The sequence below is a fragment of the Crocodylus siamensis genome, chromosome 1 (genome assembly GCF_052110815.1).
Source record: "Crocodylus siamensis isolate JL-2025a chromosome 1, ASM5211081v1, whole genome shotgun sequence".
NCBI classification, from domain to species: Eukaryota; Metazoa; Chordata; order Crocodylia; family Crocodylidae; genus Crocodylus; species Crocodylus siamensis.
Genome location: NC_143395.1, coordinates 135760088 through 135784365, shown reverse-complemented (window position 1 = coordinate 135784365; position 24278 = coordinate 135760088). Strand labels below are relative to the sequence as shown.

The following is a 24278-nucleotide window of genomic DNA, read 5'->3' as shown; positions in this document are numbered from 1 at the left end:
GCAGTGAAAACAGGAATAAAAGTGAAATTGTAATCCCAATACTCTCAATATTAATTCTGCTTTAACAGAAATTTTGGCAGGGGAGGTGTACTGGGGACAAGGAAGGGAGAGGAAAAGAAGGGGAAAGAATCAAATGGGACAAATGATAACATCCATTTTAAAATTAAAATGTTTGTAGTTGATAACAGTTGTATGTAGGAATGTTTGTAGTCTCCAAGTACAAATGGGATGGAGATACTCACATTGCCTTCCAAAAGCTCCTCCAAAGAACACCCTCTGTGTGACTGCCGATATTTCTCTTGAAAAAGCTTTCCATCAAACACCTTCCAAGGCATGAAATCGTCCATGCTGAATGGAGAGCCACAGGCACTATTGGCCATAATCAAAGTTGCAAGACCACGAATAAAGACAGCGCCAAGCTGTACAGCTCTAGAGTCCACTTGCACAAGCTGTTGAAATTAAACAAACACAAAAAAATGTAATATAGTATATTAGCCATATAATTTTGCTATATGTCACAAATGTTACCAAATGCAAGCCATCTCTGTACCACACAATAAGAATGCTTCCTAATCCCAACTCTAGGGGAATTGTGACATTGCTGCCTCGTGCCCTCCTCCTAGCTGCTAACAATCTTGTGCAGCATTTATCATGATTTTCTGAATGATATACTGAGGTTTTTTATTCACTAAAATGAAGGAAGTTGTTAACATTTCTTTTAAAGAAATCAGAGGTTAAGTCCCACATTCAAGTTTACACTTAAAACCAAAACTAACTCCATGGAAGACCAAAGAAATAAGTACTGTTATTAGATTCTTTATAATACTTCTCAAATGTTGGCAGTTGTCAAAAAAGGAATTCTTTCACTGGAATTCAAAACTTTAACTGAAGTGATGGTGTGATTCATTGACCTTCCATAATTTGATCAAATGGGAAATGTTATCACATTTGATGGATACCATACAAACTGTAAGATTTAGAGTCCAAGGTTAACTATGCTCAAACTGTAGAAATATTTAAAACACTGCAAGATTTCCTCTGTCAGTAGTCCAAAGGCCAAATAACTTCTTTTCAAAATGAATTTCTTCAGAACAAATACTGGAATGGGGGAGACATCATCCAAAAAACACAAAGTGACCCTTAAACCTTGCAGCCAGGATAAACTTGTTGGGAGAGTTTTAAACTCCTGCCATGGCAGTGTATGGGCAGTCATAAAAGACCTGGATCTAGCAAGGGAAAATTCCTCCAATTTGGCTATTTCCTAGGCAGTACAAGGCTGCTTGAAAAGGAATTGCTCCCCCCATAAACTCCAGCACAATAGTCTGCCAAGGTCAGGTAGGCTTCTCAGCAAGATGGCCATTGATATAGCAGTTCGTCAAGGCTGCCATAATTTAAAGCAGATGCTATGGCTGTATAAGTTACACATATGGGCAAAATACAGACATTTGGGGGCATTAGTCAATTTATTCAAAATGGCATGGGGGGCAGGCAGGCAGGAGGGTTGGAGGGGCTGAGGTGATGCCCCCCAGCCAACCCACACCCCCATGCCCTTTGCCCTTCCCCCCATGGGACTTGCTTGGCAAACACTGATAAAAGCAGCTGCACCTGGAGCAGCTTGTGCTATGGGGGTTGAGAGCACTGGCTGGGGGGGAGCAAGGGACTGTGGGGGCAAAAAACAGACCAGGGAGGGGGAAGGGGGAGTGAAAAGAGCAGCTCCTGGGCTGGGGCCAGTGGCTGGGTTTTCCCAGCTCCAGGGCTGTGCAGGAGAAGTGGGCAGAAGTTCAGTGCACCAGTTTGACCTAAATTGAATGAGTCTGATACTACATAGATCCAGGATTATCTTTAACTGGCTTCTGCAATCTTTAGACTGGTTTGTGTGCATGGAACTTCTGTTCAGTTACAGGTTTAGACTGATGCTGGTCACTGAGACTGGGTCTGTAAGTGTAAAGGTTGGCACTGGGATGAGCTAAGTTTAACTCAGGAGGCCATTTTGAAAGGTGGCTTTGTCCTTTTGTCCTGTAAGGCTGTGAGCTTTTTGCTTGAAGTAAAAATAGAATCTCAACCATTCCCACTACAAAACTGTAGTGTATTACATTTGTGCAGTGCCTAGCATCTTGAAGGCCCACAAACTATGTGCACATAGCACCTCTGTACGTGAAGACTGGTAGCTAATACAGTACAGCATCAAGCACAGCTCTAGCGGGTCAACATTTTGGCAAAGGACAGAATAAAAATCTAAAACTAACAGAACCTTTACTGGCCACACAGAGCAATAAGACCTCAGTTTTCAGATCTCATTCAAAGAAGGCATGCACAGTAAAGTATAGGAAACATAAGGCATCTAGTTCCATAGGATCACGGGTTTCTAAATAATTCAAACAAGTGTGGTAAGGGGTGGGGAGGAAGGCAAACTTCTTGGCAGGCATGCCACATGGTAAGCCATGCCCCTTCCCCAAGTGCTGCCATCTAAGTCCCTTCCCCTGCCTGATTTCACTGCTCTGCTGTCTCCCTGCCCAGTCAGCTCTTCTGCTCAGTCTGCTGGGTGCCAACACAGTGGCTGCATATGCCACTTGTGGCATGTGTGCTGCAATTTGGCTACACTGATTTATTCCATTATCCCCCAAACTGAAGGATACCACATCTTATTCTCCACACGAAGCTGGAGATAAGAACCCGTTCTGGAGCTAAGACCTTGGAATAGTTAGAACTCAAGTAATCCGAGTGACGTGCTAAGGAAAGTATTTCAGTCTGCTGTAATTTTTTTGGATTTGATATAACAACTGAATGTGCAACATCAACTTTAAAATGAAACCTCCTTGGTTCTGATCGTGAAATAAAATTCCATGAGGCAGCATACAGAAGAAACTCCAATACTGAATCTACAGTGCTCCACTTGAGGTAATCCTAATTCCAACTGGGAGATTTTTCTAGAATCCCTCCCCCCAAACTTTTAAATTCTGTAAGCATAATTATTCTGAATTCCAGTACACTAAGGACTACATAAAGCAAGTACCCAACATCTGAGCTTACAACAGAATGGCTATGCCAAACTAAAATTAGCCACAGACTCCGAGATGTACACAATGGCATATCATCCCCTAACAACAACACATGCCTTCACTATCATTATTCTGCTGATTCTTGATTAGTTCAGACAGCAAAAGAGAGAGAGAGAGATTGTATATTCCAGACTGTATATTTTGAAGTGTCAATTACTATCTTCTCTAGCTGAATTCCCAGTATGCGTGTTGCTGAAAACCAACTTTTGCAAACACAAAGAATATATCTTTCAAAAAACGTTCCAAGTAGAGCCAAGATAACCAGCAACGCATTTTAACTTGCTGAACTCAAAAAGTGAACTCTTGTCATATGTAAGGAACCTAATATCCTGTTACTCAATAGATCTGCTCCATCTGTGTGCTCTCATTTGTATCTGCTGCATTTAAGGAGCAAAATATTAGGGAGTAGGTTTGACACTGTGTGTAAACTAGATTCCATTCTGGCCCATTATGGGAACTGAAATCTGGCACCTGGACCTTACAACTTCTGAAATGTGTGCTTGACTTGAAGCACGTGCCTTGTCCCAAGGTCTTCAGTGGGAAAATTCACATCAGTGAAATTTAAGCACATGTTTGCAGAACTGGGGTCTGCATTTAGAAAGGGAGATCTTTATTTCTGCTGATGGTGCACAAGTCAGAAAATACATAACCTGACTTTGAAGTCATGGGCTGAGCTCTTAGCATTTGCTGTCAGAACAAAAACCGTCAGCTTACAATTCTATGTGCATATTTATTTTTAGGATAGAATCATGCTTTCTTAATCAAATGGCTGGGACATGTCCCCACTGTCAACAGTTTTAAAATGATGCCATAACACTTTGAGTAGAAGCGATCATTTATAGTTCCTCAGTTGATGAAATCATCAGCAAAGCTAACTGCACTTTATCATGCATCAGCAGATACATGACAAATAGATCCAAGGAGGTGAGACTTCCCCTCTTTGCCACATCGGTCAGACCGCAGTTGGAGTACTGCATCTGGTTTTGGGTGCCGTACTTCAGGAAGGATGTTGGTGGACTTGGGGGGGCACTCATATAGTTAGGGGCTTACAGGACAGGCCCTGTGGGGAGAGGCTGAGGGCCCTGGACCTCTTTAACCTCCACAAGAGAAGGCTGAGAGGTGATCTTGTGGCCGCCTACAAATTCATTAGGGGGACGCAGCAAGGCATCGGAGAGGTTCACCAGGGCACCTCTTGGGATAACAAGGAACAATGGTCACAAACTGACAGAGAGCAGATTTAGGCTAGATATCAGGAAAAACTTATTCGTGGTAAGGGTGGCCAAAATTTGGAATGAGTTCCCAAGGGAGGTGGTGCTCTCCCCTACCTTGGGGGTGTTTAAGAGAAGGCTGGATAGACATCTGGCTGGGGTCATCTGACCCTAGCACTCTTTCCCGCCTAGGCAGGGGGTCGGATTCAATGATCTGTTGAGGTCCCTTCTGACCCTAGCATCTATGAGTCTATCAGTTGCTCTCTCCCTAAATCAGCAGTCTAATATCTGAATAATTAAAAACGAAAAAGTAAATACCATATTTACTCCATTCCAAGACAAGGCTCTTTTACCCATTCAATCTGGGGAAATAAAAAAACTCATCTTAGAATGGAGTATTGGACCATTCCATCCAGGAGCTGTGGGGAGCAGCAGTGGAGGAAGCATGACTTGGGCAGGGACACCAGTGGTGGTACAAAGGTTCCTGGTTCCACTCCCTGCACAGCCTTCCTTCCCCTGCTCCCCTCACTGGTCAGGAGTAGGCACTGTAGAAGGAGGCTCCTATGTGCTACTGCCCAGCCAAAGTCAGGCTCCCTGCACAACTGTTCCCTGCAGCACAGGCAGGAGCAGCTTTGGGGCTCCTTTCATGCCTATGTCAGCTGGGAACTGCAGCAGCACACAGATTCCTTCTTCCAATCCCTGCTCTGGCCAGTGGAGGGGAGGGGAGGAAGGACAGCTGGACAGGGAGCAGAGTTGGAGGGATGTATTTGTATGCTGCTGCCTCTGTCCCTGGTCCAGTCAGGCTCTGCATGGGGCAGGAGCAGTTCTGAGGCACCCTCTGCACCTCGATCAGCTGGAACAGCAGCAGAAAGGGGGTGTACCCAGACCACCACATCCCTTTGGATCTACCCCTGCCTGAAGGCAAGTGGCCTGGATCCACCTAGCAAGGCAGTGGACAATGCAGTGGCACCCAGCAGCCTAGCATGCAGCAGTGAGGTACCATGTGGTGCAGCATGTGGCAGCAAGTAAGCTGGTGAGGAGGCACCTGAAATGGCAGCAGCATGCAGCGGCAAGGAACCCAACAGTGCAGCATGTGTGGAGAAGGCATGCTGTGGTGGGGAAAAGGGTGCAGGCAGCAGATTACAAGGCCCGTTCACCAATGACTGGCCAAACATTAAATATACAGGAACCTAAATTCTGCAGAGCAAGCTACAGTGAGAAAACCCTCAGTAATCATCATGACAGATCATAGAAAAAAGAGGAAGTAGTGGTACAAATATGAAGATACTTAAAGCAGTAAAGAGAATGGTGAAGAGTGAGAATGAGGATGTATATGAAAATGACCAGTCTTAAATTGTAGGATCTAAGAGAGGAGAAGGGATTCACCAGGATAGTCTGTCCAGAACCTAACAGAAACTAAGGTGATGTTTATTGACTTTATGACTTGCTAGTTTTTGTCAGAAGGTCTGTTTATAATACATGATAACAGATTTAAATTTGTCAATGTGCAGAACCCAATTATTGGGGGGTTGTCTTGAATTCAAGGTCATCTTGGATTCAGGTAATCTTAGTATCTTTATTGTATGTATATTTTAACTTAGGTTTTTTAATGTCTGAAGTGAAATGAAATGAGGTATCTGGAGCATATTTAACATGTTAGTGAACGCATCTTTTCCTTTCCTAGTCTGACTCTCTTAGTTTGTGCATTGAGAGACATGGAGAAAAAAAGAATGAACGGAAAAACTTAATTATCAGACTACACATAAACATCTTTAACAACCTATTGCATCAGAAGCAATACATATAATGATCTGGGCACATGTTTTGCTGTCCAGACTTCTGGATACTACTTCTAGTACTGCCATTGTGTGGTATTTGACAAGTTCTACATTGTGCTTCATACCATTTGTAATCTGTAGATAAATAATTTGACCTCTCTCAGGAAGGACATTGTGAGAAACGGTGTCTATAATATTTGGTGCATTTCTTGCATAGATGGTGGTGCTGGAGTGCAGAACATTACCAACTGTCAAAACCTCAAGCTGGTTTTTAACATTTAAAAGATTAATAACACTCTGATTTGTCTTGCAGGGAAAATTGAAAGCAGTTCAAGACTGTATCAGAAAAAATTCTGGTTTTACATTTATTTTTCAACATGGCAAAGCTTCCATGTTGCTGTAAGCAGTTTTCAAGTACAGAGATTTGAGGCTTGGGGGTCTCTGAACACAGTACCATCATTATTGATATGAGCGTTGACAGTGACCAATGACTGAACATGTATGAAGACTAGAGCTATTTCAGCAACTAATACAGCACTTCACCCAGCCATGCCTGACACATGCTAATGGAAAAGTTAAAGGAAGTTTATCATACTGCTGATAGTACTAGACTTGCTTTGTAGGAAGAGGACTTGACTCTCTAGAGATGTCAATCTCACACTTTCCCCACACATTAAAGTTAGCAGTTGAGTCTTTATTTTAAATTAAAACTGGAAATCAATATTGGCAAAACTGAAGATACAGCTTCCACAATGATTTCTGTATTTAAATAAGGCAGGAAATGCATTCACTCAGGAGCAGTTTCTATTTTCGATGTCTGCCAATGATAAACAAAGAAAATCAAAGCACAGCGAGTCTGCGACAATGAGCCAATGCACATGGCAAACCACAGACTGCCTTTGCCATGGGAATGTTCACAACTGCTTGGTGTCAGCCATGCAAAGACGTCACTGTGAGAAGTAGAAAATTCCAAAAGAAAGGGCATTGTACCCTAGAGATTACTTCTTATTGGAAATTGTGTCTGCTTTTGACTGTTTTTTTTTAATATTAGGACCCCAGTGAATGACACGAGATACACTCCTGTAATCTTGCTACTGCTGCTTCTACTACCCTACTGTTAATGCTACCTATATGAAGAGGACAGGGAGTTTGTGAGAACTGCTCCTACTGCACCAGCTGCTTGTAATGTGATTCTGCTGCTTCTTCACAATAGCACTTCTCCACCTCAGGATATTTTCAGTAAAAAGATTATTTCATCCATTTGCTAACAAAACTGAAGCCCGAAAAGTGAACTCAGAGTTCATCTTCTTTCATTATCATTATATAATTGAGGTTTTTGACATAGATCTTGGGAGGCCTGCTCCTAAACCACACTGCATAATATAATTTTAGAAAGAAATATGAAAATGCTACAGCACCCAGAATCAGTGAGGTGGGAGACTCATTAGTATAACACGAGCAAGGTCTTTCCTGTAGCCATTTTAGAATAGTTTCCTCTCATGTCTTTTCTCAGATATGCAGGCACGGATCTCGACTTTACTTACACTGCAAGGGAACTCGTGTGGACAAAGCACTGAGCTCTTGTAGAGCCCCACTGACCTCTGAATGCCTACAAAGGCACACAAAGTGAAGTTTGTGCCATAGATTATAGGTCATTCTAAAGATGTTTGACTGTTTTTTGTTTTTTTTTTTACTCTTTCACCCACCTTGCTCAGAGGGAAAGGGGAACAGATAACTAAATCTTGGATTTGATGGCATACTTCCAGTTCAGACAGGATCAGCCACATGAACCCCAGAACCAAGTGCTTTTGTCAGAGTCTTTGCTACTGCTGGTAATAAGAATATGGAGAAACAGTTATGGGGGAGAAGAACCTATTGAATGACATGGGATGAATTTTAAGTCCTTCCCTAGATAAAAAGAAAATATAGTAACATCTTTAAACAAATATTTATATGCTTGCTGAGCTGCTTAGATCAACTCTATTAAGAAGATAAATGAATTAAGTTCTGAATTTATTAAACTTAATGCAGAAGCAGCAAGTTTCCATCCAGCCACATTAAAGGGCCGTTACATGGTAATAGATATTTTCCTTTTCAAACTTTGAGAATGCAAATGTGTTTTCAAGATTTTAAATGCAAGAGATCTGACAACAATCTCCTTTTGCATGTGTACACATGCAATCTGATTGCACAGATGAAGACTCCTGCCTATGCCCTTAAAAAACCTGTACTGCAGGTCTGTGCACAGCTGACAGAACACACAAAAAACATTTATTCTAAGGGGTTTTGTGGATGGAAATTCTAACATAGGTGTCCAGATTTTAGCATAGTTTAATATTTGAAAACATACTTCAATACACACATACCATTGCATATATGGCTGTGAAAATAAAGCTTGAAAAAAGGCAAAAAGGGCTTGAAAACTAGGCTTACTATCTCCTTTCCCTTGAGACAAAGAAAAGATGGTGTGTTGATTTTATACTCATTTACCTGATTTAACAAGCTCTTTATTAGAACCTCAATGCACACCCATTAATATTATATAGCCATGCATGGCAATTATCAATTTTAGTGGATTTCAATATTTTCTCCAGTGCAGAAAGTACAGGATTACTTACAACAGAGTTTATTTTTTATACTGAAACATGCCCAGTCTTGAGTATTTATTTTTTCCTGATTTGATATGTTTTCCCTTGCTGTTTGATACAAACCACAAGGGTATGGCTAACAGCCTTTTTTAAAAATAATTATACATTAAAATAAATATAACATTACAAAATGACTTGAATACATTGTAGCTTGTATTCATTTTTTTCAAACATAAAACCTTTACCCACAAAGTTACATGTGCTAGTCCCTGTATAAAAGAAAATTCAACCACACACTTCATTTAAACAGATCCTAGGACAGGTTATTACTTGCTAATTCCTGGTTATATCAATAATTCAATTTAATTAAAACAACCAAAAGCTTAACCAAGTAACTTAAATTGCTGGAACTCAAACCAATTGATGGCAATCAAAACCTGAAGCTATCTGAGCATTTGCCTATACAAACTGGTTCTTTTTAGTTTTGTTTGAACTCAACCAGTGCATAACTAGAATTTCTGTTCTACAGCTACCTCGTATATCCTATCTCCCTCAGTCCATCTCTAACTGAAGTAATTTAATTTTGAACTCTATTTAATATAAGCTTAAGCAACAAACACAATCATAGCTTAAGAACCTGCCATTATAAAAAAGTGAGGCTTAGCCTTGCCCTTCATAGAAGTTGCTGGGAGGAATAAATGTTAACTACGTTTTTAGTACAGGTAGGCAACTTAATGATTGATAGCAAAGCAAGAATTTAACTTCAGTAAGGTGCTCTCTCTAGGCTGGAAAACAATGCACAAAACAAATGAGAGTCAATCTGAAATCGATCTTCTGTGGACAGAGGCTTTACCTGCACTGGAGAGCTGCCCTAGTCTCAGTCATCAGTGCACATCCCTAACAGACAACAGGCAGAGCTGATAAAAACTCTGCTATGTGCTGGGTCATTATGCTTTGTTTTCAAGCAGAGAAAAGCTGCACTAGAGCATATGGTGGCTTACAGTGATTTATCCAGTCTATAATATGAGTCTCCAGTAGTGGAGTTATAATGGTAGCTAGTCACCCATGGCTTACTGCTCATGCACACAAGGTACAAGACAGCTAAACAGACATGCTTAACCTAAAAATATTCTACTGCAACCAGAAGTCACTTTGAAATGGAGAAAAAGATGACACAAAAAAACTCTAGACCTGAACATCTAGTACTGTTAGTCTCTATAGGTTACACAGGAAAATTAAGGGAAATCAACTAAAGGTGAGAATTAAGGCATGTAAGTTAAAACATAAATTTAAGTGCGTTAAACTGGCTCTCATTCAGGGGTAAACTGATTTTAGTTCATCCTTGTCTACAGTGAACCAAAATCACTTTACTTCCAACTGAGTGGATCCTCATAAGCAGGCCCTCTCAGAGGTTGAGAGAGGCCTGTGCCACTTCCATTTTTTGAGGCTCCCGGTATATTAAAAAAATATTAATTCATAGTGCACTACAGGCGGTGTGACCCAGTAATGGAACACAAGTTTAAAGTTGTATGATGAACATCTTCTTTCAATCCTGTCAGTGTATCTCTGTGTCTGTATGTATAACCTCACTTAGAGATAATGTCAAAAGTCTAAATTTGAGGCCCTCTGTGAATGAGAAGCCTCGGCCAAATGGCCCCCCCTCCCGTGATAGGCCCTGCTTATAGGTGTTTCATATGCTCTAGGTTATGCATGTTGACTTCACAACTTCAGTCAATTTGCCCAAGGATGGGTTTTTTCCCAATAAAATTTCTCTCTGTTGTTACTGTTGTTTCCACCCAAAAGTGGAAGCTTTGGTGGCCACATATATTTTAATTTCTATGAGGTGTAAAACTGTCTTGACTTAAGTCAGGTGTGCGGATAATGAAAACTGAGGTAACTTGACTGAGTGGATAGATTTATGCCAAATAACGTCAGCTGAAGATCTGGTCCATGATACCCGAAACAGCAATGGCTGTCTAAAGCAACAACTTCTCTAGTGCTCCCACCAGCAAAGCTGAAGTGATGGCAACAATTATAGGAAATTTTAGAAAAAATATCCTGGGGTAAACTCAGTCAAGGTTGTAACTTTAGTTGGCATCTATCAGTTTTTACACAACAGATTGTTGAAAGAATTGTCTTTTACCTCCTCCTTTGATTTGTCAGCATGAAAAAGCCAGTATTTTGGAAACATTTTTAAGCGTATTCTGATAAAAGACTACAGTTTAAGCTAAGCTCTTCCTGCATAGGCAAGGTGGAAGTAAAGGCAGTGCAAATGACAAGAGGAGGAGGCATCTGGTGGGACAAAAACTGGAAAAACCAGTTCTTAAAATGTTCCTAATGCTTCACAGTAAATATTTAACAGTAAACAGCCCAACTGTTTGGTGTTTATATGTTAAAGAAGGTTTATTTACTGGGTTTCACTGGCAGATTGATGTAAAATGATATTTCTGTTGAACAAAAGTGCTATTTACAATAGAGTTAGAAAACACTGAAGTGAACCTAAACAAAGCTTCAAATATTGCTTTACTTTTGGGTGTCCCATAAAAAATGAAAATCAAAACAAAGCAAGAAACACACTACAAATATGGCACTATATTGACCAACAGCCAGTTAAAATTACTTCTATAGTTCAAAAAAGGCTCTCTCTTAGTTTCCGGTTTTGTGCTAAAAAATACGTCAGCAACAGAGGGTATATGATAAATACTTACTGTAAACTTCCAATTGCTATAAATGGAATTTGCAGCTGAGCTGAAAGAAGCAGATGTTTGCTGCTGCAGAGTTCCGCTCTTGAAACTCAAAAGGAATGTATGGCTATGCAATGCACAGTACAATCACAGAAAACAAAAGTATGGTTGCTTTTCTTTTGACGTTTGTACTATAATTGTAAAATCAAATCTTGCTCAGCTCTGATTTGCAATTAGCGTTGTCTTAATGAGAATCTCCAGTACATTTGACTTTTATGAAGAATCTGCATAAACTTTCACAGCTGTCTTCCACAGGCCAACAAGCTGTTTAACAATGACGAACCACATATATAAAAAAACAGATTTAAGGTGTGTATGTCTATTAATACACCTCTCTCTTTTGATAGATTATCTGGAACACCTTCTGTGCCCCACTCCCCCAGCCTCCTCTTTCCCTTACACACATATATTTTTGGATTGGGTTGGAAACAAAAAATATAACTGAGATTTTGCTGGGACTTCCACTGTAACCTCTGCAGCCCCATTTTTTTTCTATTGCTGTTGTTTTGATCTTTTTCCATACTTAACCCTAGACTAAAGTTGTTTATTTGTGGGTGAGCTTATTTCTAAATGTAAACAAAATTTATTTGCATATTTTTGTGTTCTGAAAAGTCTTACTGCCTCTCTTCCCTCAGCTCCAATAACTTCCTACTATATAAAAATTAGGCTTCTTTATCTTTGCTTTCTCTCTCCAACAATGGTATCAGTGGTTCTCAACCTTTTTTGTACCAAGACCCATTTGTAAACATTGATGGCTACTCCCAACCCAGTGCCCTGACCTGCTGTCCCCACCCCCAGGCTCCAGCCCCCCCAGTGTGTGGGGCAAGGGGGGTCCCAAGCAGCTCCTTGCAGGCTGGAATTCTGCCAGCCTGCCAGGGAAAGGCCAGTTTCCCACATTTTTCTCCTTTAAAAGAGAATCCATTTTTAAAGTTTGCTAATCCATTTTTAAAGTTTATGACGCTTTCATATATTCTTGTGACCCACTTTTATGCTGTGACCCACAGGTTGAGAAATACTGCCTTAGAACACAGTTTCTCAACTTCCCTGCCCTGGGGGCAGGGTTGGGCTGTGGGCCAGAACCCTCTGTAGTAGTGACCCTGTGCAGTGGTCAGGCTGCAGAAGTGACCCTGCATGCCAGATCTGGCTGTGGGAATGACCCCATAGAGTGGCTCTGGAAGCTGTGGTAATTAATGCTGTCACCATACTCTTCCTGCCAAATTTCCAGACCTGTGGGGAGCTCCAGTGGCTGGATGACACAGCACCCTGAGCTAGAGGTTGAGCACCACTGTCATAGATCACATCTTAGCTGTTTGTCATTAGGCCTCAAGGACCTGGGAGTCACTGTTTTATCGAAAATGATATTCACTTCAACATCTTCTTGTTATTCAAGTCTGTTGCCTCTGGAGATGTTATTTTTGGAGAGCTATGAAGTTTGCAGCTCAACAAAAAAAAAGTACTAAGAACAGTCATACATTTAAAGCCCCTAAGCTAGAGTGTGCCTTTGTCTCCAGCCAGGGGGTGATCAAGGGCAGCTCCATAGCTCCCTACCGAGGCTGACAGGTTTGTCAGCCTTTTAAAGTTTCCAGGGTTTTAATGGGATGCTAATTCCTGAGTTATAGGCAGCCAGCCCCTACATCCTTGCTATCAGCCCCTTGCACAGATGCAAGGGTGAGGGGGCTCCCTGCCAGTAGTGTTGGGCAGGGGAGAGGGGTGGGAAGAGAATGCAGACTTCTCTTCTGTCCCTGCCCCATCTGTAGGGAACCCCTTAACTTCTGTCACCTGACTAGGGATGTCCTGGAGGTTCCTGCAGGGAGGCAGGGCATCTGCCCCCACCCTCATGGACCAGGGCTTTTCCAGAAGCATCCCCATGCAGGGGCAACATTAAAGGATAGGGGCATATCCCTTGCCTGGGAAGCAGCTCCTTGGTCCTGGGCTGCCTACATCTCTTTTAAACTTTCTGGTTGGGTGGAAACAGGGACAGGTCTGTGTGCAAGCCTCTCTGATAGTCACCTTGGAGGGAGGGAAGGAGAGCAGAACACTGTGGAATAGTGGAGGGTCCAAGTAACATGCCATACATTCAAATTAATGTGCAACACATATCTGCCATAAAGAAGTTCCACATTCAACGAGCAGCATCTCTGAGGCAGGTTAGCCCCTTTTATCATGCAATAAATTGCTTAAATGTCTGGCATGTTACCATTTAGTGCGCAAAACTTGCATCATCCATTCAATAAATGTAACTTGGCACATCTTACTAATTCTAAGGATGAATTTGCTGCCATTTGTCCCTGAATCTGTCTTCCCTGATGAAATTCTTACTCATTCTTCATTGTAGCAGTTTTCATTTGGCTCAATCATAGGTTTTGTTACAGAAGAAAGTTTTACCAGAAAAAGTAAAACATTATGGTATCAACACAGCTGATTTAGCAGTTACACTTGCATTTGGCTACCTTTGACAATGCAGACATTGCTCACAACATTGGGTTTTATTAGCAAGAGGCATAGGACACAGCAAGTGAGCATCCACTGCCTACCATCCTGCCATTACTTCAAGGAAATGTTTGCAGTATATTGTGGAGCTGCCTCCACTTACTGAGGAATTCTGTTGCTTCTATCATGAAATTCTGGGAATGTGAAGTATGCTGGTAAAACTTCAAGCACAGATCAGGCCCCAACATGTAATTAAGACAAACCTAGAAAATCATACTTTCTTTCAGGAACAACTGGTATCTCCTGAGTCTGGGGGAGCACGTGCAGAAGCTGACAGTGGGGACAGAGCTGGTGAGCAGCTGCAGACGCCGGCAGCAGGGACAGAGCTGGGGAGCACCCGCAGACAGCAGTGGTGAGCACCCACAGATACCGCCAACGGTGTCAGCAGCAGGGATGGCCTTGTCAAGGGGGGCATGTGCTCCCCTGTGCCTCCTTACCAGCCTATGGCAACAACCTAGCTGTTTATGATATAGTTTGCTGTTTCCATATATTACAGTTCCCATTTATATGCTTTGTCCAAATACTTAGAATTTAAGGGATTGATTCTGTTCTCTGACATCAGCTGAAGTCTATGGTAATTTTCTATGGGAGCTGGACCAGATACCAACTGGATATGCAGGAAGCTACAGAACTGCAGGTAACTGAATCACGTTGTTATAACTGGTGTTAATGCCATGTGTTAAAAGTGGCTGATGTATAAGCTCTAAAGATGAACAACTGGCTCAGTGAGAGTTTAAAGGGGTTGCATGAGGTAAAACTTGGGTAGATGAACTTTTTTCTGAGCTTCCTTTGTATTGCGACACAGCTGTTCAGTATGCTGACACTAAGGCTCATTTATCTAGGCCATGTGATTTCAAGTACGACCCTTTGGGCTAGAAGATTTCCCAGGTGGGAGGCCTACAGATCGAGGAACGAATATACAATGGTGTGTTTAAATTGTCAGATTACAGGACTGCATAGGGATCCCAAGATGATTTGCTTACTGGGTCAAGTTAGTGCCATCTCTAATGAGACGCTTTCTACAGGGAACAGCCTGTGTGCAGTTTGAAACCACCCTATGTTCCTGGAATCAGGACCTGCATGCATCTTGTAAGCAAATAAGCAAATTACCCAGTTCTATATCATCAATTTCTTCTTCCATGCAAAACTGACCTGCAAAACCCCCATCACAACTTTCCATATGACCCAACTCCTGTTTCTGAATCAATTCAAAACTGCCTCTTAGTATACTGAAGTCTCCATAGCTTTCCTTTCCCCAACGTGTGTGTACCTATAAGTATACGCTCAATTAAACATTTACAAGCACCGGAGAACCCTCAACAACCTGGGGCACAATGTTGGAGGAAGAAAACCATAACACAACTATGTGAAGTAATGAACACATCCAAACCACCACAGAAGAAACCAGAAACAGGAAATGCTGGCAAATTAATATTGTAATTCAAATGTGACATTCTCTAGTCTAACATCACAAGGGTATTAGTAAGAGTTGAAAATAAAAGCACAAATAGGTAAGAAGGTCAACTTCAACTTCTTCCTCATTCATATTTCTAACAGTTTATATTAACATGGGCTAGAATGGCTCTTTAAGGCAAAAATATTCTATGGAATGGGTATAACTCGCATTTCATAATTTAAGCTAGTATTTGGCTGCTTAGGAAATCTGCTGATGAAATAAGTCTTACCTACATTCCACCCTCAAGAACTGCCTCCTTGCCATTTAAAAACAAAAGTATCTATATTTCTTCTTGGTTTGTTTAAGAAACTGTACCAAAATAAACTTCCTGTAAGACAGCTGCTGTTGTTACTGAAATGGTGTTTGGAATTATAGCTAAGCCTTAGGTAGTTTCATATTGTATCAAAAGATTCCTGCATGAAACAACAGCAAGCTTCATTTTGCTAATAATTTAAAGTTATGTTTCAAATTTAAGGTAATTTTTTCTAAAGCAACTCCAGCCCTGGTCTAACTTTGCTCCTAGCAAAGTCAAAGTAAAAGTCTTCCATGGGAGCAAAGTTAGTCTAATGCAGAGTGTTTGAAAACCTGAACCTTAACATACAATTGTTTCCTGATAACATATATGTATATGGCATGTACATCTAACTGGTGGGGTATAGCTTTGGCCTTAAATGAGTCCCCTAAAATTTATTAAAGGAAAGGCCAAATTTTTTAAACTTGAGTAGTCTGCACTTGAAAAATTTTCAGAACCATTTGCTATATTTGCAAAATCCATATTCATATAGGTATCAAGTGTTTTAGATTTACGGGAAAAATGTGGTGAGTTCATAATGGATGCAAATGCAAATTTATAAAGCACAATTTATATGTACATCCTTAGAAATGTAGCCCCTTAATATTAAGTTAACATTGTTTTTTGGTTCAACTTTCCTGTGTTTTTTTCAATTTTATTTTTATTATTAGGTTTAAACAGTATGGGAGAATTATACAGTTCTTAAGGGTATCAAGTTCTTACCATCACAGTAATAAAATTCTAGTTCTGCAGGCTCCACATTGGTGAACCATTAGTGAAATCAATGTGACTGCTCACATAAGCATAAACTTTAGCATGGAATTGCATTATTTCCTTAGGCAGAATGCTCACCATTTTGAAAGATTTAAGCCCTCAGTTCTTAACTGTGACATGAACTGTGTTTCAACCTGGTTTGCCAGAATAGCTGTAAAATGAGTAACTGGGCATAACTAGAGTTTAACACAGTGTTTCTGTTGCGCACACAAATCTGTCCAACTATATCTGTGCAACCAGATTAGCCTGTCCTTCTACCGTCTCACTTTCTTGAGCGAGAAGGCAACCCAAGTGCATTAACTACATAAGAGCCCACAATTCAGTTTCATTTGTCCCAGCCACAAGGAGAATGGAATGACTGCCCAGATCTTTACTATTGTGCTGACTGCATAAGCACATGGCTAACCAATGCCAGGGACACACATGTATCATGGAAAATTATTACCAGGAAAATAGCTGCCCATGCTGTTATGTCTGTGACAAAGTGGTAAACTACACAGCAGCAGGGACTACTTACTAATGGTGGTACCGAATGCAACCACTGTTTATGACTGTCTAGAGAAGTGATGTGGTCCAGTAAATGATCACTGCACACAAAATGGCTTTATCTTGAAGCTGCTGTTACTTTCTGAAACTCTCTCATATTTCTAAAATTGTTAAAATGGGTTCCCCAGTCATATACTTGATAGAACTTAAACACTGATTTGTGTTCACTGTAATAACAGTAGGTGCTCACATACCAGCCTAGTTGAGTGCACCATGGTTTTCTAACTATTGGGTAGACATGGTCTTGGATTCTTGGAAGATTTTTGGTGTGACCACTAAGAAATGCATATCAGCGGTTAGTGCTTTTGCCAGGAAGCTGGGAGGCTTACACTGATCTTTCCCCGGAGACTTGCTACACAACCTTGGTCAAGTCACTCAGAGAGAGATTCAGAGAGGATATTTAGGCATCTAGCTCCCATTTAGGTGTTTAACACCATTGATTTCACTAGGAGTTAGGCTACATACCTATATACCTTTAAGAATCTGAGCTTTAGTCTCTCTGTGCTTTGGTCTGTCATTTGTATATATAGGAAACATGCCCCCATTTTGCAGGGTAATGTCACAATAAATATAGTAAAGGTTGTGAGGCACTTGGGCATCATGGTTATGGGGCCTAAATAAGAGAGGCAGACACTGCAATATGTGTTCCAGATTTTACCTTAATGCAGCCTAACCTGCTTTGGAAAATGCTTTTTTACCTCTGCTACTAAACTGAAGCGTTATGATTCAAGGAAAAGTCAAGTGAAATTGTCACAAAATAAAAGGGGGAAAAGAACAAAGTGAACAATCCCTTCTCTTGGTGTTACTAATTTATTATTAACACTTCATATTTACAAAGCAGTTATAGCTCCAGATCTCATAATTCATGAAGATTACCAGCTATACAAGAGCTACTAACAATTATCATTAGAACCATTCCAAATAGGCAAGCAGAGGACTAAAAGATATGGATATACCCAGAGTCACAATGCAATCACAGACAGGAAAGAGCACAGAAATTTTAGCTCCTGGCTCCCCGTCTTAACTATTAAACACTGCCAACTAGTAACATATTTCAGAGAAAAAGGGAGAAAAGATGTTCTTGGTGACCCTGTTTTTTCAGTTTTCAAGGAGAACTGTTTACCTACAACACCCTGAAAGAAATTCCAGCACATCCTACAAAACACTGTAACTGTATGCCCGAAGGTTCATTTTATCTTTGCCTTCCATCCACCTACAAATGACTCATTAGGTCATTTCACAAAACATTTCTGGTACTTCCATGCTTCACACAACCATCTGCTTTTCCAGTGAAAGCCGAGGCAGATGTGAAACTCACATTCCTGTTCATGTGTAACAATGGGCATGCTGACAGGTGCAGGGAGCCAAGAGCAGATGACGGGCAGGTGCGCGTGCCACTGCTTACTTAATGCAGGCTCCCTTCCCCTCCCCCAGACCCCACCCTCTGGGCAACACCTGCCACTTAAGGACACAGGTCAGCTCTTAAACATGATGGAGTGTGGCCGCACCCGAGCTGGGCAAACACTTTATCTCCAACCTTCGTGCATTTCTCATTCCTTGCAACAATCACCTCCTTTCAAGACAACAAAGAAAGGAGAACTATTTCTTCTTGTAAGCAAATGGAGGTTCGGTACTAAACTAGGTGGATTCCTGTCAGTCCACATCAGAAATTAATATTTCCCTCCCCCATTGAAAGTTACCTGACAATAATTCTCCACTGTCTTCTATCCAGAAAGATTCTAACACTTTCCCCAAACTATGCACAGAAAGGGAACACTGCGTAACTGAAATGTAGCTGCTTTCAGCCAAGCAGCAGACAAGCAGCTACAAAGCCATAAAGGCAGAAAAATATCTGGCACATAATAGCAGGGCAAAGTCATACACTTATAAAAAATGCAAAAGCATCATTAACAGCTACAATGGGGAAGACAAATGCTTTCTTTTAAGGACTTGCTCCAGAAGATTCCCCACATAAGCAAATAGCATGCAACTAAATGCATCCCTCTCAGAAGACTGAGACAGCTCTACTGAGTTTTGTGTCTGTGCTGCCAAACAGTATACTAATTTCTATGTTGATATTTGAACCAAGGACAAAATGGATGAATCCATCAAGAAGTTATACTTTGTAGACATAAAGAAATAATTAAAAATGTGTCAAGATAACACTCAATGATAATGCTAATAATTAAAAGCTAAAAATGCAGCAGGTAAGAGAAAAACAACGACAATATGATCTAAAAGATAACACTGAAAAACAACTATATTTCTAGGGATGGGACTTTCATTAAATATATGAGATGAGTAATTTCAGTCCCCAAGTAAGCACCTGTGCAAACATCATTTACTGTGTAAGTGTAACACCTGACTCCCAGACTAATAACAGTAGGTAGGAATCATACCTAACCACTTCAGAGTCACTGGAGAACACAGACTGACAGACCTGCAGTACAAATGAGCATGCTGACCTAAGGAGCTGTGATACAGCTCACCAGGAAGGGAGAAACAGACAGAATATAACTGCTTCCAGGATCCAGCATAATCAGGCTCCTTAAGAATGGTCTTTCATTCCAATTTTCTATACTGTAAATTACAAAGGTTTTGGGCTATTTTGACAAGATCATAGAAAATTAGAGTTGGAAGGGACCTCAGGAGGTCTTCTAGTTCAATCCCCTGCTCCAAGCAGGACCATCCCCAGCCAGATCATCTCAGCCAAAGCTGTGTCTAGCCGAGTCTTAAAAAGCTCCAAGGACAGAGATTCCACCACCTCTCTAAGTAACCTGTTCCAGTGTTTTACTACCCTCCTAGTGAGAAAATTCTTGCTAATATCTAACCTAAACTTCCCTTGCTGCACCTTGAGACGGTTGCTTCTTGTTCTGTCATCTGCCACTACTGAAGCTAGAACAGTCTAGCTCAGGGGTGGGCAAAATGCGGCCTGGGGGCCGGATGCAGCCCGCCAGGCCATTCTAGCTGGCCCTCAGGGCCCTACAAAATTTAGAAAATTAATATTTATCTACCCCTGGCTGCCTATCATGCGGCCCTCGATGGCTTGCCAAAACTCAGTAAGCAGCCCTCCGCCCAAAATAATTTCCCACCCCTGGTCTAGCTCCATCCTCTTTGGACCTGCCTTCAGCTAGCTGAAGGCTGCTATTAAATCCTCCTCAATCTTCTCTTCTCTAAATTATATATGCCCAGTTCCCTCAGCCTCTCCTCATAAAGTAATGCCCTCCAGCCCCCTCACCATTTTTGCTGCCCTTCGCTGGACTCTCCCCAATTTGTCCACATCCTTTCTGTGTGTGTGTGTCTGGGTGGGGGGAGGAACTGAACACAGTACTCCAGATGTGACCTCACCAGTGCTGATTAGAGGGGAATAATCACTTCCCTGGACCTACTGGCAACACACCTACCAATGCCACCCAGTATACTGTTAGCCTTCTGGGCAGCAAGGGCACACTGCTGGCTCATACTCAACTAATTGCCCACTGTAACCCCCAAGTCCTTTTCTGCAAAACTGCTGCCCAGCCCGTCAGCCCCCAGCCTGAACTGGTGCATGGGATTGTTCTGTCCTAAGTGCAGGGCTTTGCACTTGTCCTTGTTGAACCTCAAGAGATTCCTTTTGGCCCAATCCTCCAACTTGTCTAGGTCTCTCTGAATCCTAGCTCTACCCTCCAACATATCTACTATTTCCCCCAGCTTGGTGTTATCTGCAAACTTGCTGAGGGTGTACTGCATGCCATCTTCCAGGTCACTGATGAAGAAAGTGAACGAAACTGGCCCCATAACCGGCCCCTGGGGTGCTCCACTTGATACCAGCTGCCACACTGAGCCATGGATTACTACTTTCTGACCCTGAAGCTCCAAGCAGTTTTCTATCCACCTTACTGTCCATTCATCCAAAAAATTCCTGCGAAATTAAAAAGTTGGATTCCTCCATCTAAAAAAAAAAAGAAAAAAAAGTTTACACATATGCACTGAAAGTGACCACCATGCAAGGTGTGAAACAGCACTTTACAGTATAGACTCTAAGACCTAAAGAACTGATCTCACATTTATAGTCTTCTTTAATTAAAAAAAAAGAAAAAGAAAAATGGCTGTCCATTCATCCAGCCCATACTTCCTTAGATTGCCTGCGAGAATGTTGTAGGAGACCACATCAAAAGCCTTGCTAAACTCAAGGTACACCGCATCCACCGGTCTCCCTGCAGCTACAGAGCCACTCATCTCATCATAGAAGGCAGTCAAGCTGGTCAGGGAAGACTTGCCCTTGGTGAATCCATGCTGACTGTTCCTAATCATCTTTTGCTCTACCAAGTGCTTAGAAACGGTTTCCTTGAGGATCTGCTCCATGATGTTTCCAGGGACTGAGATGAGACTGACTGGTCTGTAGTTCCCCAGATCCTCCTTTTCCCCTTTGTTAAATATGGGCACTGTTTGCATTTTTCCAATTATCTGGGACCTCTTCTGGTCGCCATGAATTTTCAAAGATGATGGCCAGTGGCGCTGCAATCACATCAGCCAACTCCCTCAGCACCCTCGGATGCACCCCCCATCTGGCCCCATGGACTTGTATATCTCCAGCTTTTCTAACTACAGTAGTTCCTAATCTGTTCTTTTGCCACTGTTGGCAAAATACTCCAAAACCAAGATCTTGCCAAGCGTGTCTGGTATAATTTATTATTATATTTATTTAAATCCAGTAAAATGTGGAAGCTTTCATTTTACTTATTTTAATTCCTTTATGTCTTGAACTGTTTTGTGGAATAATTTATTTTGCTGCATTTACAGCTAACCTTCTGAGGTCAGAGAAGACCTGAACCAACCTCTCAGCTTGATGTCCCATGTCACCAAACATTAATGCTTTTGTTCCACTTAGCCCAAAGCATTGAGAAAGTTTAAAATCACAAGTGCTAAGGGGCAATGACAATGAGACCACCACTCTATCTCTGCTCCCAGATATCTACAGTCTCACAATTTGTGAAAGAAATGTGACAGTTCAGCAACACATTTAAGTACATGCTTAAGTCTTATTGCAGACAACGCTTGATTACAGTGCTGCTCTACCTCTAGCCTGCAGGTGAATCCAATCTGCAGAGCTGTCATCCAACCCATTGGGCTCTCCACAGGTCTGGAACTTCGGGAGCAGTGGAGTGATGGCAGCATTAATTGCTGGGGTTTCTGATCCACAGCAATTAATGCTGCCACTACTCCCCTGCTGCCAAATTTCTGGACCCATGAGGAGACCTGCAGGCTGAATGATACAGATCTGTGCACTGGACTGTGCAGGTACATGGTGTTACTCCACAGCTGGATCTAGTGTGCGGAGTCAGGCCAGCACAAAGGGTCACTCCATGGATGGATCTAGTGTGTGGGGCTGGCCAGTGTGCCAGATCACTCTTGTGAACCAATCCAACATGCTGACTCCATGCTGTACCTGGACTGCAGACCAACCTTGCCTATAGGATCTGGCCTTGTGTCACTCATCTGGCCTACAGGGCCAGGAGGTTGGGTACCACTGCTTTACTGAACAGGTCCTAAATGAGCAACATAAGTTTTCCCAAAAGATTGTAAGTTATATTTTTCTTAATCTGTTTAGGCTTCAGATACATTTTTATTAGTAACAAGAAAAATTACATAGACATTGTCAACAAACACAGAGCTATGCTTATTTTTCATTGGGGGAGGTAAATTTTTGAACAGCTATTAATTTTATTTTGAAAAATGTAGCTAGTTCACAAAGGCTTCTTGGAATCTGTCAGAAAAACATTAGTGCTGACAGATGTGGTCTGACTTGCCAAATGGGTCAAATGACTTTGCAATTCTGGTATGTTCAGAATCAGCTATTTTTTCTGTCCTTTTGAGGCTGGATGGTTAGGGAAAAGTCTAGCTAAGCTCAAAAATACAGAGGATTCTATACTCCATGGCATTTTTCTAATATTTGAAGCGAATCACCTGGGCTACTGGCATAGTAAAAGCAATTTTAAGATGTGTCACTGTCTTGTATAAATATTGTGACCTGGAAAAAAAAGCCACAGAAGAAAATGTAGTATGTGCTCCTAATTTTATGAAAATACCAAGGTCACCTAATGATTACCACAGCACTGCATGGCACAGACCATTGGGAACACTATTGTAAATTCAAACTTTTTTGAAACTCCTGCTATCTAGTAAGAAAGTACTTAGATGTGATGGAGTATTATTTGCTGAAGAGTTTTACATGAATAACTGCTGGTAATGGTGTTGAACAGAAAAGAACTTTTCATAACTGAAGATTATTTTTCCAAAAACTGTTTAGCATACTATGAAAAAATGAATGTACCAAATAATATTATATGCCGAAACACAATAGTCAAGTATATACATTTTTTTCAATCAAGCTTTTAAACGAGAGCTCAGGGGGAAAAAAATCAAACACTTGTTTTATTGTTTGACTTTCTTGCACCTTCTAAATAGCCAAATTGATCCTTTAAACAAAGGTCTATAAAGGTACACTGTTTCAAAACAATAACTGGATGAGACTGGATTTTTACAGCATAGCTATAAACCTTTGAAAAATAAAGTTAGAGTGGCACCATTTCCAGCATTAAGTGCTGTGTATGTCTACATCTGCTGCTGTTATAAAACTTAAACTTATCTTAATAGTGATATATTACTGCAGAAAGTCAGAGTTCTTAAGCTAAAATAAAACTCCTTTAGAAGCCAGATAAAATACAGGCGAAAGGAGAGGGCTTAGACTTGGTCAAATCTGATTTGTACATTCACACAAACATTTTACTTTTAAAACTTTAAAACATTCTCTTCACATTAAATAAGATGCATATTTCACAAATAAATATTCAGGTGCATTTCCTTTGAACAAAGGGCCAAATTTTCCCTGCTGGTTTTTAACCACAGCTTTAAGAAATATACAATTCAGAGGTTTCTGTCTCCAGCATAAAAAGTTTGCCATCACATATCTTATAAAAACTCCTTCAACTTGAAAAGAAAGCATTAATTGTGGTAGCCCTTTTTTTAACAACCTATTATAGCCACCGTTGTTTGCATAGATACATAACAAGTAAAAGACACATGAGAGGGAGTTAGAAGTCAGATGGAAGGCAGAGTAGAGCTGCATCTTACAGACTAACTGAATCAGAGATGCATGAACTTTCATGAGCAAGAGCTCACTTCATCAGATGCTATGGAAGAACATGCAGTTAGCAAGCTATTAAATAAAGACAGTGAATAAGTTATGCCTGCACTTGTAAACAACTGTGACTGGCGCAGCATAAGACACTGTAAACATGAGTGCTGGTGCCTCTCTCGCTTCACAATGACTGTAAATTTGAACTGTTGGCTCTCTGGGCTCT

The 24278-nt window shown here is 41.2% G+C and overlaps 1 protein-coding gene across 4 annotated transcripts in view; it reads right to left on the bottom strand.

Annotated features, from left to right (window-relative positions):
* The window catches only part of FAM120B (family with sequence similarity 120 member B), an 86113-nt gene that overhangs the window by 19163 nt on the left and 42672 nt on the right, over positions 1-24278 (bottom strand). For all 4 annotated transcript variants that reach the window (XR_016441876.1, XM_090043567.1, XM_090043576.1 and 1 more), the window contains exon 7: positions 243-449. Coding sequence is in view for 3 of the 4 variants with exons in the window: in XM_090043567.1 (XP_089899693.1) it covers positions 243-449 (207 nt within the window). In the remaining variant the exon portion in view is untranslated. The remainder of the gene's footprint in view (positions 1-242; positions 450-24278) is intronic.